Here is an 18,060-nt window from a genome sequence, read left to right on the forward strand (position 1 = left end):
CACAGCATCTTGTGCTGTACATTGTACACGTTTGCTACCCTCCTTTGTATCGATGTGACGTTTTTTGAAACATTTTATAGAACAATGGAATGTGTTTCGATATTTATTATTATTAAAGATTATTTCCTTTCAAATATATTCACACTCTCCGGAAACGCCGGAATGTCTGAATGGCCATCTGTTCCTGGGCAGTATTTATGCTTTAAATCAATCCTCATAAAATACGTCGTACACTTACTTCATTGTGTGTGTTGTACTCCGCGTGTGCGTCAGTAAATGTAAAACGTTGTGCCTCGATCCGTCCGTATGAACAATATCTGTTTTTGCTGTACCGGTGTGTTTGTGCGTCCCCGTGTATGTTTACATTGCAATTAACCTCTAGTGTTCATGTGTTTTCATTCGTGATGGTTAGCAAAACAGTCGGGCCGCATGGAAAACTAACAAGGTTCGGCTTTTAGTTGCCTGTGTGACACGTTGCGGTGTGAAATTAGCGGAAGTGATAAGTGTTTCCTGGAGAGAAGCAGCAAGAGTAAAAAAACACAGGAATATACGGAAGGATAATTGTCTGTTAAGCTAAGACTCGACCAAGCTACACAGTGGCCTCTAATTAGAAAACGGTTCGAAATGAATACCCATCTGCAAGGATCATCACCCAGATCTCCCGCACCGTCACCTGATCCGGACGTTGACGAGGGTAGCTCTAAAAAGCAGGCAACAAGGTAAGTGTGTCCAAAATGACAGGGATTTGTACAAAAAAAAACACACACAAATAACAAATGGGTTAACGTAATAGCTTTAACGGAACCCTCAGGTATTTGTTCATTTTGTACAAATCATTCTGGTTTGATTAGTTTTACATTCTCATTCTTCGTTAATTATTTTCATCTTTTTTGTATAATATTTATTCTTCCTTTTTCTTTTTAGAGTATTTAAGAAAAGTTCATCAAATGGCAAAATCACCGTGTATTTGGGTAAACGGGACTTCGTCGACCACATTACCCATGTGGACCCGATAGGTAAGGTTTGGAATAAATAAAAAAAAGGGGTTCAAACTAGTTGTGCCCACCGTGTGTAATAAGTTCCGTGCAATCAACACGTCCTCTTATTCCTTTTTTCCGTTTTCTCTTCTTTTCACGCAATACGACCACCACTTGGGGCATCTTCATCAAAATCAACAACCATCCTTACCGCGCCGCACACCACGTGCAGATGGTGTCGTGCTGATAGATCCCGATTATGTGAAGGAGAGAAAAGTTTTTGGACACGTACTGGCCGCCTTCCGGTACGGGCGTGAAGATCTGGACGTGCTGGGACTAACCTTCCGAAAGGATCTTTATCTCGCATCGGAACAGGTTGGTAGACGGGCGGGCGGCGGGAGCATGTGCGCCGTTTAATCTCTTGAATAATCGAACGGCTGGCGAGTCGATGAAAGCACACCCGAAACACAAACCCGTAAAGAAAAGGTTTACCGGATCGTAGGATCGAGTTCATGGAACAAAGATATCGGGGGAACGACCGTATGATATTGGTCGGGCCGTTTAGTGAATTCAGTACACACTGCCTGCATATGCTAAAACCGAATGTGAAGCTGATGAAGGTCAATGCACTGTGTAAAAGTAAGGTGAAAAATGGTTTACCTGGAATTGGAACGGAATGCGTTAACATTTTTATTAAGCCCCGTTAACTTACGTCTTCGCAACGTTCGAAATGTGGCGTATTTTGTAAAATCATTCCAACGATGAAACGCAAACCGCGGGTGTGTCAGGTTGCGTCGATGTTTTGCACTTACAAAAAGTAAACATGTGTATCTTTTAATTTCTCCCCCTGAGGGAGGGATGGGCAATGCAAAGGCACAACAAACTCTTTCTTGGGACATACACACACACAGTGAGTAGTACACAGTTGAGACCATCTGATTCGACGCAAACAAGTTTAAAATCCGTGAAATAAATCTTCCTCACTCGTACGCGACCGTCGTCGTGTCATTGCCGCCCAGCGGCACCATGCGTCTCCATCACGTACGAACAAAAACGCGCGCGGGCTGGCGAAGGGGAAAAGTGTATACGGTCGGCGCCAGCTTTGAGTACGTGAAAGTAATGTGTGGTTGTTTGTTTTTGTCCTTTCCCAAAGGAGCGCTCGGTGGAAGCACGTTCGGGTGTACATCAACACAAATGATGTAATTTTGATTTACGATGTAGCTTTGCCCCCGCCGACTTCGTTTCGGGAAGGAAAAACACTTACTTAGTGAAGCACAAAATGTAAAGTTTGGTGTGTTGATTAATTTGATGGTAGTCTGGAGGATGGATTTTTTGTTTTGTTCTGCGAGAGTTATTTGCTTATGAACACGTACAGATGATCATGTGGTAAAGTATGGTAAAGTAGGGAATAGTTGTAACGTATAGAGCTACTAGACCCCATTGCTATTAAAGTTTCATTTTTATTAAAATATTCTCACTACATAGTGCGGGTATGATAAATAACAACACGTACGTATTGTACACGGTACGGCACAGGGATGTTGTGTTTCTCCATTACGCTGAGTGCAGAAAATCGCACACTTTGTGTTCCTTGTGTGTGTCGCAGCCGGAGCAGCAGACGTGTGTGAAAAGCAAAAAAGGCACAAGAAAGTAATCAAAATTTATGGTTTCTTTAGCAAAATGGAACGAAAGCATTAGAGTGTGCAAGCGGGTACAAAACCAGGTGACCACCGTACTCGTCACACTAACACTTTGCGTGGTTGCGCGATGAATGCTTGAACAAAGGGTGCGTTTGGAAAGGTGTGATGCCAACACACATCGGTCGCGATATTCTTAATGGATGTTGATCCACCGCACGCGTTGCCGGGGAAGTTTTGTCGCGGTTTTAAGCATGTCAAGCGATGCAAACAATTTTACTGGAGCATTTGCGGTTTGCACGCATTCATTCGTCACGAGGATAAATTCGTGCGATCTACGATCAAAAATTGTACACATGGACAAAAGCGGCAACAAATGTTTTCGATGGGTGTGACTGTTTTGTTGTTCAATTTATGAGAGAAAAAAAATCAAACCCCTCGCCCGCTGTACGTTTGATGCTTTTTATCGGTTTGATTCGGTACGGTATGACTTCATAATTCATTTCGGATTTAGCCTGTCACACTAACGATGTTAACAGATGAATGTTGGTTTTCGGTGCACGAGCTAACTGTTGTGCATGAAAAATCGTTGATTCGAAATGATAAATCCGAAGGTTTTATGTACATCGCATAATCTACAGCCGGGTGTGTGTGCAACGAACGATAAAAGCAGCAGTCAGTGACTTCGTTCGTCCCGGGAACGTTCCTCGCTCGCTTTAAATGGACAGTATTAGTAAAAAAAAGTTGATAAATTGCCTAAATTTGCTCTCATCTTACTTTCGTTAGGTCTGTTACTCACGAGGAGTACTTTTCGAAGGATCTTTTTTATATCCGATTTCATGCTTTCCATTCCTTGCATCGCCAAATCCCAAATCTCCTCCACAAGGTATAACACAAACATGTTACAGTAAAACTCAAAACGAATTAAAAATATTTCCACTTTTCAATCTTGAGCAAAAATTTCTCAAAACACTCACATCAAATTAATTTCATTGCATTCCTTGAAGTTAATCTTCAATGTGTATGCTTTTCCGTCTTTAGAGACACTCAGAATTTTTCAGCCGTGTTTGAATTTATTTGGACAGAAATACTGTCTCATAAATTAAATGGATACGTTTCGTCAGTCAATTTTTATAAGATATTTCTTAAACCTTTAACTTAAAGCAAATGCAATCAAACCTATCTTCACACGACAGGACCAGTCCGAAATCCCATCCGGATCAATCCTCCATACACAGTACTGATTATCCGGCTATGAGTAAATAAAAACAAAGCAAGCCAGAAATGGCGTGCCGATGAAGTCGATTAAGTGTCAAAGCCCAAGGTCTGTGTAGGATAGTGGTCGAGTAATATAGAGCAATTTGACAAGTAGCCAAAAGTTCGTTACACGTAATTTGACGTTTGGACGCCCTTTTCCATTCAAATGTTTTGTGTGTAGTTGTGTTGATTAATCGGGATATAGTAAACAAGTAGGCTAGACGCAAAGAATTTTACACGGGCGATCAAACGTCAAATGAAATCCAAAATGGCGAACCTCTATTTTGACTATTACTCGACCGCTAACCTACACAGACCTTGGTCAAAGCCCATATAACCGTCGACGTATAACTCATTCTAAAAATCGAGTATCCTTTGATACGGAAAAGAACACAAAAATGAGCAGCATTGACGAACGCTTTCGCAACGAACGACCTAATAAATATTGTTAAATATCTGGTATCCTCATATAACTGTCCTGACACTATAAATATTAGGCTGATCCTCCCCAAACATTACTTTTAACGAGTGTCATGTATGCGTTTACTAAGAAACTCATGTCGCTGGATATGTATGTGGTCCAATAAAATGACGACAATTGCAGGGCCAAGAAACCCAACCGACACTCCGTGTCCGAACAATTGACAAACCCCCGGGAAGGATATTCAATTACCTTCGCAAATAGATTAGCACAAAAATTGGCCTATCGTCGCCCGGATGGTTTAATTACGCAATTCGCTCGGGCATTGTTTTGATTGTAATGTAATTGTGCCACCACAGACGCATAAGCTACCGCAGAACCTATCGGCGGATAACGCCAAAAGTGGCAGCAGAATGATAATTATTCTGCGAAAATAAGGTAAATTAAACCACACGGGTATGGGTAGGTAGAAGGCGCTAGGTAGAAGGCAAAAGCACGGCCACGGGTCACAATGACGAAGATATCGTGGAAAGAAGATAAACTGATTTAGTTAGATACACCTTACCAACCCGGTGCCCGGGCATTGCGTTACGGTACGTTGGGGAACCATCGCTGCCGCTTTAACTGTCGCCGCTTATGCACAAGGAAATGACCAATAATGACGTGTTCTCGCCGTACGGGGTTCTTGTTTCGCTTCTGCTATTATGATCCTTTTGCGCCATTCCATCTATTACAACCACCACTGGATTGCACATAAAAAGGGGCGAACGTCGTTGTGTAAGATTGACCTTCTTCTACACTGCCGCACCGTGCATCGGTTGCGCGGGTTATCATTTGAGAAGGTTGATAGCAACGAGAGAGAGAGAGAGAGAGAGAGAAAAAAAAGAGAATATTTTAATGGGATCCCATTTTGGAGGTGATTTGATTCGTGTCCCTGTTTTACGACATTGGCTCCGGCTCCGGTAAAAGCCCCAAACACGCATTGTTTCGCATTTCTTAAGCTAGACTTTTATGAACCACCGGTAGTCGTTAGTCGCTGAATCGCGCCCCCCGTATCCCGTGGGTAGCTTTGTGGAAATGGTATTTCATTCGCTTGAAAGGATTTTCTTCCGTTTAAAGTAATGGTTGGCATTTGAAAGGTCAAGCGAAATGGTAACGATCCCAATGGTTTGTAGCAAATTTTGAAATATTTTTTCACATACCATTTACCAAAACAGCCGTAACATGTTGCTGCGTACGGAAAGTCGTTGAATAATTTCAATTAAATTAACTGTTTTCCTTTTTTTCTGGTGCCGCCGTACTTGAGGAAAAAAAAGCTCATCCCACCATGTCTACGACGGCGTACATCCGGCGGCAAATAGTCGTCGAAGGAAGATAAAAACAGCGGGCTTTAGGAAGCTTTTGTAGTTTGTAGCTGAACAAAGCGTGGTTAAATTAAGTATAGCCGCTAACGTTCGCTTCACAATTTACTAACAAGCCCCTCATAGTTGTTTGCAATACTGCAACGATGTTTGCCCAGCGTTGCGACCTTGCCGCCGGCAAAGGACAGCGCACCATGGCATGTTTTCGCAGGGGGCCGTAATTGAAAATAAATTATTTCATTTCTCTTATTCGCGTTTGCCGGTGGGGTTATCTTTCGTATACTTTGGCCCGCGGCGGTTTTGCGCGGTGTTACTCTATATCCATTATTTTGCCTCTTGTTCTCGTTCGCCAGATTTATCCACCGTTAGAAACGGATCGACCGCTCACCCGCCTGCAGGAGCGCCTGATACGGAAGCTGGGCGCGAACGCCTATCCCTTCTACTTCGAAGTGCCGCCACACTGTCCAGCATCGGTGTCGCTACAGCCGGCACCGGGCGATACCGGCAAACCGTGCGGCGTGGACTACGAGCTCAAGGCCTTCGTCGGCGAGTCGCAGGAGGACAAACCGCACAAACGGAACTCGGTACGGTTAGCGATAAGGAAAATCATGTACGCACCCTCGAAGCTTGGCGAACAGCCGTCGATCGAGGTTAGCAAAGAGTACATACTGAAACCAAATAAAATTCACCTAGAGGCAAGTCTGGACAAGGAGGTAAGCTCATCGCGCGGACCCAAGCTCGTGCTCATCTGTTATACTAACACCTTTTTTTTGTATTTTTGTATTTTTATTTCAGCTTTACCACCACGGCGAAAGCTTGTCGGTGAATGTACATATAGCGAATAATTCAAGTAAAACAGTTAAAAAAATCAAAGTATCGGTCCGGCAGTTTGCGGACATCTGTCTCTTCTCGACGGCGCAGTACAAGTGCACGGTAGCGGAGGTGGAATCCGAGTAAGTACTCCGGGGCACCGAGGATCCGAGATGGTTCGTGCAACAAACACGTGCGGTACAATTAATCTACCCGATCCAGGTGTTGCGCCATCCCTGTTGCAGTCGTCGTTTGCGCTGAATCTACCGGGAAGAAACAAAAACAATACCGAATCAAAAGGATGGCGGGGGTGGTGGTTGGCAGTGTGATGTTGCCATGGTTGATTTCCACCAGTGGCTCACACATTGACCGCATTTACAAATCCGGCCAGTGCAACAACTGGCTCGCAAAGAACTGGAGGGGTTGTTTTTTTTTTTGACAAAATCGCTCGACAAAATGAGACCGAATGGTAATCATGTGTGTGTGTGTGGGTGTGTGTTGGAAAACCAGTTGGTTGCCGGAGAACTTTCAATCCCCGTTTGCTGGTTATGGCGTTACTTAAACATCGCAGAACGCAGAAGAGCACTCAGGTTTAATTGAAGGATTGAATACACAGTACAGTAGACGTTAGTGTACGTAGTGGCTGTTTTCTGCCGTTGTGTGAGTGTGGCAGACTTTTTCCTCCTTTTGCTGCCTGAAAGATTTCTTCGCCAGCAAACGGAAATGGAAAATGGGAAAGGGTGGTACTCGTCGATGTAGCATAAAAGCGATGTAGCTACAGTGTAGCGTCTGAAGGGAACCATAAAGGCCCGCCAACCGGAAGCCGAGTTGTTGGTTCGGGTTCGGAACGGATTACGGTGGCGCTCTTCAAGACTGTGAAGGACCTAATGCACGGATGTCGTCATGGAGCGTGTGTAACGTGAGTGCAACGGGTAGTCGAAAGTGACTTAACGTGCGAATCTTATGTCCCCGTGCTTCAAACGCTTCTGCTGCATGTTAGTAATGTGGCACACACTGTGTCAGATGACGGTAGAGCAATCGAAAGAGGGTCCTGTTTTTTTGCTCATTCCCTACTCCAGGCTAACGATGCGTTGAAGCCGCATGAAGCATTGCATGGTGCTTTTTTGCATCACGTAATATCTGACGCTATTGCCCGAAACCATGCACCGGTCCAGTGCACCCTTAAACACAACGCGATAATAAGCGGTATGTTGCAGGAAATAGTTTATGTTTTACGATTGCATGCGAGTGCATCTTCGGAGATTGCATGCTTTTAGGGGGGTCGCAACGCAATATCTTCGCTTAGCAAGGTATAAAGCGCACGTAACGGAGGATTAAGAATACGCTTCTATTTTAATAATAGTTATGAGAAAACATTTCTTATCGTGCAAAGCAATGCTAAGTGTGCAGAGAACATAACGTCAATTAATCAACTTGTATTATGTTCGTACTTTTCATTAATGTTAATATTCTGAACGATATTTTGCTAGCTTTGCGCATTCATTCGTGGTAGGGATTGAACTCGCAGTCGCGAAGAAAGTTATTGATGAGGGTTCGGCGGGATATTGGCAATGACATTTAGGAAGGTTTTCAAGTTGATGTTGTTTCCTTCCCGGAACAATCAGTCCCTAAAGTTGCTAGAAATGTTACTGTATTAATTGAAATCGAATTACTGCGTGTAATGGACGTGTTTCAGTGCATTCAGCGAACAGGGTAAATAATTTACTTTCATGTTAGTTTGCCAAACAACACTCTGACCTTATTTGCTCATCTCGTTGTTCAATCTCGAACAAGGTGAATCTACAGCAAATTTGAAATTAGAAGGGTACGAGTTAGTAAAGAAGCTTAAATGCGTTCAATTATTGATGGAACATCCTTTCGATGTCGTCGGCGTATTATACCCATCAAGCGTCGTGTCCTGTCTATCAAATAAGCCATTAACGCAGCACTTTACTGTGAGTAAACGAGTTCGAGAATTTCGTGTAATTTTCCCGTGGACCGAAAACAATTCTCAATTAAATTTTTCAATTAAACCTTTCCGTTGCGAAACGACCCTGCAGGCGGGGATATATTGCGCTTGACCTGAGAAATCATACACCGTTGCTCAGAGCGTTGCGGAAAATCGATAACCGTACCCCGAAACCGTTGAAGAAGCAGCCATTATTCACAGTACCTTGGTTTTTGTAGTTGGGGGCTTGGTCATCGGTTGGCTTTTTGCTAGCAGCAGACCTTGGTTGGTGGTGGTAGTTTGAGCGCTTTTTCCGCTCGCACCTGGAGCAGGTGTGTGCCCCGGTTGGGAAAGAACACCGCATGAACAATAGTCGGGGTCAACGGAAACTTTATCGAAAATCGTTTCCATTCCACATTTGGAGGTCATACTCACACACACACCCACACATCCACACAATCTAGTGCGAGCAGCATGGATTCTTCATATTGGACGTGTTATTCTCGCTGCTTCAGCAATCATCAGCGCACAAACGAAAGCGCACCCGGTAGTTCAGAAGAAAAAGCCATACAATGGCTGACAGAAACGTACCACCGTCCGCGATTAGAAAAGTTATCGAGCGAAAGCAAAAAAAGCTACCGGATGAAAGGTTACGAAAAACATCCAAGAGTGAGTGCTTTTAAAGGTTAAGAAATGCATATTTTCTCTACCATCTAGGAACTCGCATACAATTCTCTAACGTTTGCAGGTTTTTAAGCTTCTGGTTCGCGCAAACATCGCACAAACCACCTATCTAATGTAATGTATCATTCAATTCACCACAGAGAATACTCCGTCAGTCCCGGCTTTACCCTATCCAAAGTGTTCACCATTAAACCGCTGCTTAAGCACAACAAACACAAGCGCGGCCTTGCCCTGGACGGCCAGCTGAAGCACGAGGACACAAATCTAGCGTCCAGCACGATGTAAGCGAAATGGCGCCATGTTTTCGTACACTGGTGAAGGGGAGTGGTTACGGTATTATAGCGTATTCGGTCAAGAAACATTGAACATTTAATCGAAAATGAAAGTGGCACTCTCCGCAATGGATAGAACAATCCTCGCCCCCGAGTTCCTCTCCAACGCGTGTCCCCGCGGCAAATGGACTTTCTTTGTTGCTTCACTCCACATTAGCGCTATTGTAGTAGTAACACACAGTTCATACACATACGCAGTCAAAAATCATTCCAGTTTAATTTGCATAACACATCCATCTGGACTTCCTCGTATAGGACCTCCTTCCATTGGTTCAGGTGATACGATAAAAGCTCAATATCGGTTTTTTCCCTATCCTTCATTCTAAACTCAACCTAAGTTATTGTATTGTTGCTGGTAACAACATTTCTCACCACCATGGATCGATTAATAAGGTGACATTTACTATTAAACTCATGTCCTTGATTTCATGACAGTGAGAATGTCTTTATCTTGAAAGGAGGGTTTTAAGTTGGGATCGTTTCTCAATTGTTTTAGTCCAACATTTAGACAATTGAAGCAAAGATTATGAAGACATAAGTATTTCACAATCGTCTAATAAGTTAACTTTTGAATTTAGTAAAAGTCCTTGAAAAGGTAGCAAAGAAGACAGTCAGGAACGTTCTCTAGAGAAATCTTTGAGTCCCCTTTGCTCGAACAGCGAATTCCCACAATCCAGTGAAGAGTACAGTCAATGTTTAAAGATTCTAAAAAAGAGTTCCCACTTTCTTTCTTATAATTAACATTAAAAATAACACATTTAATATTATCCCTGAATCAATTGAGAAAATGTTCAGAGCGTTTCCTTCTAAGTCTTGTATGTACCACGCAACCGGTAGTAAACAATTTTAAATAATAATTTGGTGATGGTTAAGAACGGCGGTTAAAGCGATCATATAGCGAATATTATTGTACATAATTTCATGTCTGTATAGCTAACATGACATTGTCAATTTTTTGTTAAAAAAGCACCTTAAAGAACTTAATTCTAATTCAGAAGAAAATTTATTTTTCTACTCGCATTTCGGGACCATGACACAACGGTATTACTTCCAGCTTATATTTATTTGTTAAACAACAGTAAAATAACCTTTCCTTCCCTCCATTATTAACTATCAACTTGCGAGCATGTGTGTCGAGCCTGCTTGCGTGTATTTCTAAAGGAGCGGTCAGGTGCGACACAAGTGCTCAGCAGAAAATGTCATCCTCCATGGCAAACCAAGACCGTCTCCATGGGTTACGGGTGGCGGTTTTGTAAACTTTTCAACGTGCTCTTGATTGCAGAAACCCTCTTCTGACAATGATGGTCTGCTGCGGTTGGGTTGTGCTTGAGAATGTGGCATATTTCAAATATTTGTGGAGCATCAGCAGAAATGGCTTTAGCTGTGGAAGGGACTCTCCCAATGTTTGCAAGCCAATACACCGGTGCCATGCCATGGTGGATGACATGTGTGTGTAGTTGGCAAAATAAACTCTTGGCCACATAACGCTGATAAGCTACGTCTTATTCATATCGGACCGGAACAACCGTAATCGGATTGAATGGCAGTTGTAGAGATGATCGTGTGGCGTGTCTCGAGGATATATCCTAGTGTGACACGGGATAGTATTTCATCGCTGCAACATTCATTGGGACACACACGTGCCAAGGAAGCTAATTCGGGTGTTCCGGGTTTTCCCTGGAAAACTTTACCCAGCACACAGCACAGATGAGCTCATCTCCAATCGAAGTTGAAAACACACGCGCGCACTAACGGCCAATCGTAACAATCGCCTGACAACGCAAACCGAGAGTACGAACGTAGAGACATTGTTTGAGGCCCACGAAAATCGACCTGCTAGTGGACGACATACCATCGTGTCTTGAGGTTTTTTTTGTTTCGTGTCTCGTCTACGCTCTGAGCTGCGAAAGGGGAAGGAGACGTTTGCGTGCGTGCGTGCCGCAAGTGATTAGCTTTCGTTTCCGTCGGGCCGCCCGGTGCTTTTAACCAGTTCAACCAACCAATCCACCTACCCTCCGCCGTGTTGGGTACGGTCGCGGCAGGAAATCGATGGCAATCGGACCACCCCCACCATAGCCACCACCACCACCACGTGCCATCAAGTTGCGCGTGCGGAAAACGAATTCATTTTGCACCGTTCGTTTGACTGTGCGGTTTTGGGTCCCATGTCTCGCTGCCAACCGTTGCCGATGGGGAGGGTGATAATGCTCTGCATGTTCGGTAATGTGAAGTGAAGTTGGTTTTCATTTCGATTCCCCCCCCAGCGCTCGGTGTGATAAATATACACTATTACCGTGCGGCACCAGGCGCCTCCATGTAATGGATATGTTTTATTTTATTTATTTATTTTTTTTTCTTCGCGCTCATTATCCATCAAGCTATTTGTGTGCTAAGGCGCTTGCGTTTGGGAAGGGGGGAATAGAACGTGGAAAATAACACGCAGCCCAAATTCAAACAATGGCATTGTAAATGAAGAAAACATACTTATTTTCTGGTTGTGGTGTGTGTTTTTTGTTTGTTACGTACTGTATTATGCATCCGTCTGCCGTAATTACGTTCGAATCAATTTGCATTTTTAATGCATTAATTTATTGCCGGTGTAGGGTGTTGCCCAACTTTACAGCCTCTATTTTATTGCGCGCACGCAATTAAAGCGATATGATGTCGCCCGGAAATTCCCGGTAGAAATTGATTAATGTCAAGCGATACCCTGTATAGATTGCATCAAAACGTCTGTATATGCAAATTGCGCGATGAAAAAAAAAGCAGCAACAAAGCGGATGGTGTGTACACCCGGGGTCGATGGATGAAAACAGTTTCCGTATCGAATCAGTTCCACGAAATATCCGCACAAGAACGTTTGATAACTAATTGTACCTTTTGTGTGTTCCATTTCTCTTTCCCGGCCTTTCTCTCTCTCTCTCTCTCTCTCTCTCTCTCTCTCTCTCTCTTTCTCTTTGTTTATTTTTCTTTTCATGTTGTGAACGAAATGTGATGCTCTGTATGCTATTGTATCAACTCCGTCGGTTTTGCTCCCGTACACAAACAATAACATAACGGTGCGCCCTTTCGCCGTTCGGGTTCAATTCTGCTCCACGTGCGATAACATTAATGCGCACGCATACGAACATCTACTACGCAACCCTCAAAACCCCGTTACGATCACACACGCGTTACGCGTCATCCTTTCCATCGATCCATTGTGTTCCATCCTCCGGCCGGTCCACCCCGTCCCTCCTCTTCTTCCCGCCCCCCACCACACAACAACACCAACATCAGAGACGGATGTCAGGTTGCTCCTGGATTTACGCTTTCGAAAGTGTTTACGCTGACGCCATTGCTGGCCAATAATAAAGACAAGTGGGGCCTGGCACTTGACGGGCAGCTGAAGCACGAGGACACCAATCTGGCCTCGAGCACGCTGTAAGTTTGTTGATACATCTTTCCCTCGTACACTTTCTTCCTTGCCCTGCCACACATCATCCCTTACACACACTTTTCCCACCAGACTATCCTGGTGGTTTTTTGCTCTGTTGGCCGTGTCGCGTGTCGTTTTTTTTCGTCTCGTCTCATGTGATGTTTTTGTCTTTTTTTTTTGTTTCTTTCCTTTGTTACTGTTGGTTCACCTGAAAGGGTTTTATGTTTTCTCCATTCTCCTGTTGCGCCCGCCCGCTAGGTGAACTATGCGTGTTTTTTTTGTTGTTGTTGTTTATTACTATCTTGCACTGTGCTGTTATTGTTCTTCGTTACATTGCTTTTGTTTGTTTTGTTTGTTTGTTATAAAAAAAACCAACTCAATTGAAAGTCTGTTGCTTTGTTTCTTTATCTTTTGTGTTTTGGTTTGTTTTGGCTTAATTATTCAATTACGTTTTATTATTAATATGTTTGTTCGTTTTCCATGTTAATCGTTTATCGCAGTTTCGAGTGTTTCTTTGTTTTGTTTTGCTTTATTTGTTCTTTTTTATGTTTCTAAGTACTTTTCACTGAAGAAGAAAACGCTTTCTGTTTTGATGTACTGTATTGATGTTCAAATGTATTTTCTTGTTAGAGAACTTACGAACACAGACACATTGCCGTTTTTTCCTGTTCTGTTTCGATTAAATTTTAGTTGTGCATATCCATTTTCATTTTTTTCACACTATTAATGTCCTGATACCTTCGTTAGTAAATTTTAGAATAATGCTAAACAATGTAACGCTTGTTTCAATAATCAATTAACATTATTCGATCACATTTAGCTGTAAATGGGCTCCGTATGTTTCGTAAAATTTGTTTGATTTGTTTGTTTTTTTTTGTGATTCTAAACCACACAATTACGCGTTGCTCGTATCTCTTTGCCCATCACCTAACCACTTCCCTTCCCTTCGTATTGCACTGCTTTTTTACTTCTAATAATGTTTGTAATATTCGCAGGTCTCGCACACTGGTGGATGGAAAATATAGGTAGAAATGCATTTTAATGATTGAATCAATTAGTTTTCCTTTCATATTATTTGATTTTTTTTCTCTAAATTTTGTTGTATTACATTTAATGTTTTGTAATCAATTTTGTTGAGTCCGTTAAATAGTATATTGCATATACAGGGTAAACCTACAGGTTATTCACGGTTATTGATATTTTTTTATTAAGTGGCTGTCAAAGTTTTATACTGTAAATTTGTGCCATTGAAATCCTATTAACTTACTCCTTTTATTGTGTGTTGATTATTAATATTTAGTTCCACTAATATCTTCGTTATATCATTCTAATTATAGCTTATTGCTTAAACTTTACTTTGTTTGATTGGGTTCTATTAAACTCCTCCTCTTTCGTGACCAACTTAATTTAATGCTATGATTTTATTTTTTTCATTCACAAATGTTTGTCTTCGTCGGTGCAGAATTGCTGATCCTTCACAACGAGAAAACCTGGGCATTATAGTGCAGTATAAAGTAAAGGTTAAACTTTGCATCACTCCACTCGGCGGGTAAGTATATTGTCTTGACATATAGCCTTTCCAGTGTTGAAACTAATCTGACGCGTTATTTGCTTAATTGCAGAGATTTAGTAGCAGAGTTGCCATTCATACTCATGCACCCGAAACCGGACGATGATGAACCCGTGATAGGAGACCGATCGCCCGGTCGAACAGTGAACAGTGCCGATCGTAAACACTCGTACCAGGCCGGTCACGAAATGGGCTCCAACAGCAACAATGGTGACGCAAATGCCGCTAAAGAGGATGGTCCCAATCTAATCCAGCTAGACGGGTAAGAGTAACACCGGAATAGCTACAAGCATCCCACTTGGGAGTTCTTGAATTAAAGCTACTTAACATGCATGGTTTACAGCAAGGTGCACTTGCAAACAAGAAAGTAATAGTATATTAATTTTTCGGACAAACCAGTTGTGGACAAGGGTTTCAAGTGGTCATTTGTTGGACGTTTGAGATATTCAAACGAAACAAAGTTAGTACGAGTTAGTACATTCCCTCAAGGGTACTTCTGTTGGGGAGTTTTGGGAATACCGTATTGGTAGACCCTTTTTTGCCGTAAGCGCTACAAAATTTTCCGTGTTGATGTTGGGCTACAAAGAACATTTGGTAGCAGGTAGAGAGCATTTCATTTGGGTTGTATACAGTAAATAATTTTTTTCTCATTCCATCTGTCGCTGCTCAAAATGATACTCAAATAATTATTCGTTCTTACTATATGTATTTTTATTTACCTTCTTTTTAGCGATGACAACTGTCCGGACGATGATATTATATTTGAGGATTTCGCACGGTTACGCTTGAAAGGCGCTGAAACGGAAGCTTAAGGCTATCGCGGCGCGAAAATGTAGTGTAGCGTCGTGTTCCGGACTAAAAAAAAACAACAAGGCTTACCCAGAGCCGCCGCACAGTCGACAGAATATGGCTTCGATAGTCACCCGGCCACAAGCCATTGGTCAAGGCACAAATGTTGGTTAGCGAATCTTAGCAGAGCGATAAGCGAGAGCGAAAAAAAGCAACAACAACCGACCAACAGATAAGTTAAGCTACGCCAAAGTATCCATATATTTGATGTTTTCAAACGATTGTCTAGCTCTTCCTCAAAACAAAACTCTCCTAGGACGGTACAGTACGGTACAGGTGGTGATCATTGAGATATGTGCACAAAGAAATAATGTCACTATATAACGTATAAGGACCAAACGTCTGCATTGGTTTTCTGCAGCAAGAAAACCGCCACAAGCACACACACAGACTATTTAAATGGGCTAGATTAAAACATCTACCGTTTCCCGTTTCACGCAATGTCCGCAATCTCGGCAACTTCTTCATCTTCTATTCCATCTCCTCCATTTTCTTCCAACACCCGTTTGCTTCGTTATTGTCGGGAGTATACAGTTTAGCGTACAACATTACGCGCTCTAAGAATATTGACTTCCCCGGTGAAGAAGGGTGAAATAGTTAGCCGTCAGTGTGTGGGCAATCAGTAATCGCAGGTTATAGAGCAATTATAGAGAGTACTTCAACTGCCGCCATGCTGTTACTACTGATAGATTTTATTCTTTTCTATACAAATAACTATTAACAAAAGGAAAAAAACCCTGTTGAGCAAATATTCACAACAATTCGAAACAAATAACTGTTTTCTATTTTTCACAAAAAGCTAAGACCGAAAATGATCCGTTCTATTCGGTGTCTTCGTCAAGAAGGTTCGATTATAATTTTATTTGACCACGCTCATTGGATTTAGGGAAGCATTTCTACTATTCTGTATCGTATTATCATATAGATGTAACACACGAGCGTCACTGGAAAAAAGTAGTGTGGACACAAGCGAGTCCTCTTTTGCATTTATAGTGAGGAAGAAGGAAACAAAAAATAAAACATAACGCGACACTCGCGTGTGTAAAGGAAAGGTAGTGAAGACACAACACGCGCATACAGTAATCGTGCAAATAGCCACTTTAGAGCTACGTTGTGTTTGGAAGCGCTTTTGTTTTGATTCGAATTGTGTTGTTGTGCACGAAAAAGCATGTCTTAGAATGTTTCTCGAATGGCATTACATGAAACGGTGAAGTCTGAGCCCGTTTTCTTAAGTGTATAGATGTACCGTGCACACAAATGCACCCACTCCCCACGAGAAACAGGGGTGTCAAATGAATCTATACAGCAATTGTATATGCGCAACGTTATATGTTCGCTTTTGGCCTTTTATTTTTTTTTTTACTTTTGAGGATCGTTTCAAGCAACAATAATAATTGTCGTCACCGTATAACTTTATTTGATAGGAATGCAAACCGATATATCTAGTTCGTTGTAGTGATAATCGCACAACACAAAAGAGCAAGTATTTATTGGAAACAACCCCCGTTTAGGTAGAACGTTGGATGTAAGAGATACTACGAAATAAACGTAAGCTCCCCCTCCCCCAATAATGCACTCCACGTACCATAAAATCAGTCGTTGTATGGGTGTAGTAACAAGAGAAAAGAAGTAGTAGCTTTAATGTAATGCAGAAAACAAAAACACACTCTCACACACGAACGTCTAAAACTCGTGCACTTTCGCGTCAGTATGTTCCAGCCCATTTGTTGCGTTTGTTGTTTGGAAAAAGGAGAGAGAACAGGAACAACACAATCCCTCACAGTAAAGTGAATCATTCTCGTACCTTTTGGGGGGCGAAACGTTACTAGATAATCCATTCCAAAAGTTTATCTTCCTTGTTGGTACTCGTGGGTTTTCGAAGTACGCGATCGATCAATGCAGATCGAGCTGATGTGTGATTCTTTATTGGTTTTGATGTTCCTCGACTATTGCCCGATAGTTTAGAAAGAATTTGTATTATTTTCGACCTACGAGGAGCATCCACTCGAGGGAAGATTTCAGCAGAAGCTTGAAGAGTAAGTCTGCTTTCTTTCTTTCAACGTGATCGATTTTATGAATCGTTTGGCTTGCCTTTGACTGATCGATACGATTGGATTTTTATGTTAAAGTTTGTATCTTAGTTTTTTTTAATGCAGAGTAATAATAATACTATGAGAATTATCATTTACAATTATGCACACTCACACGCATACAAAAAAAAACACACATTTAAAGTAAATCTTTCATGTGATCGTAATCACAACAAAAACTGTACAATTTCACATACACGCCGCATCTGGTAAACGGATGCGTCAACAATTTCTAAGTGGCATTAAGATGACGGAGAAGGTCGATAATGATTTACCATTAATAGCAACAGACACAGCACTAGGTGATAGGCTAGGGTCGCACGGTGTATCCGATCTTGATAAATAGGATAAAACGAGATATAAGCGCAAGATGGTCACAAGATCCCTTCTGGGTTTTCCGTTTTTTCTTTTTGTGATCCCTGATCTTGGTGGTTGCGCTTGTCAATGTGTCACTATTGGTAGTGTTTTGTAACAACACGCGAAGGACAGCAAACAGGTGTCCGAAGCAACATGTTTTTTAAATGTAATTCAACAACATTCGTGTACCGCATCACCGTTTACCGCAACAAGGATAGCTGACTATGCGGGACGGGAAGAAATGCAGCAAATATTCGACGGAAATACAAGTTTAAATGTTCTCCCTGTTAATGTTTGGTGGATTGTCCTTTTAATAACCCCCAAGTCGCAGAGAGGGAAGAAGAACGAG

General features: G+C 42.1%; 1 protein-coding gene across 4 annotated transcripts; it reads left to right on the forward strand.

Annotated features, from left to right (window-relative positions):
• The first annotated feature begins 536 nt into the window (after nt 1-536).
• LOC128310069 (beta-arrestin-1) lies at nt 537-17,128 on the forward strand. Of its 4 annotated transcripts, none has more exons than XM_053046607.1 (10): nt 537-719; nt 925-1,016; nt 1,210-1,352; nt 6,007-6,366; nt 6,449-6,606; nt 9,236-9,376; nt 13,841-13,870; nt 14,308-14,394; nt 14,468-14,677; nt 15,146-17,128. In XM_053046607.1, the coding sequence occupies exons 1-10, from the start codon at nt 625-627 to the stop codon at nt 15,225-15,227; spliced, it is 1,398 nt and encodes a 465-aa protein (XP_052902567.1). In that variant the 5' UTR covers nt 537-624; the 3' UTR covers nt 15,228-17,128. The 4 variants fall into 4 exon arrangements, with proteins under 4 accessions (XP_052902567.1, XP_052902566.1, XP_052902569.1 ...); XM_053046606.1 differs by lacking the exon at nt 9,236-9,376 and adding an exon at nt 12,707-12,850; XM_053046609.1 differs by lacking the exon at nt 13,841-13,870.
• Nucleotides 17,129-18,060: the final 932 nt, after the last annotated feature.

Source organism: Anopheles moucheti, chromosome 2, assembly GCF_943734755.1.
Source record: "Anopheles moucheti chromosome 2, idAnoMoucSN_F20_07, whole genome shotgun sequence".
NCBI classification, from domain to species: domain Eukaryota; kingdom Metazoa; phylum Arthropoda; class Insecta; order Diptera; family Culicidae; genus Anopheles; species Anopheles moucheti.

What these genes read in the sequence shown, in the direction of transcription:
- LOC128310069 (XM_053046606.1), top strand. Translation starts at nt 625, where the DNA reads ATGAATACCCATCTGCAAGGATCATCACCCAGATCTCCCGCACCGTCA. An exon ending in AATCTGGCCTCGAGCACGCT is followed by an intron (nt 12,851 to 13,840) that starts GTAAGTTTGTTG and finishes TAATATTCGCAG; the next exon opens with GTCTCGCACACTGGTGGATG. An exon ending in AATCTAATCCAGCTAGACGG is followed by an intron (nt 14,678 to 15,145) that starts GTAAGAGTAACA and finishes CCTTCTTTTTAG; the next exon opens with CGATGACAACTGTCCGGACG.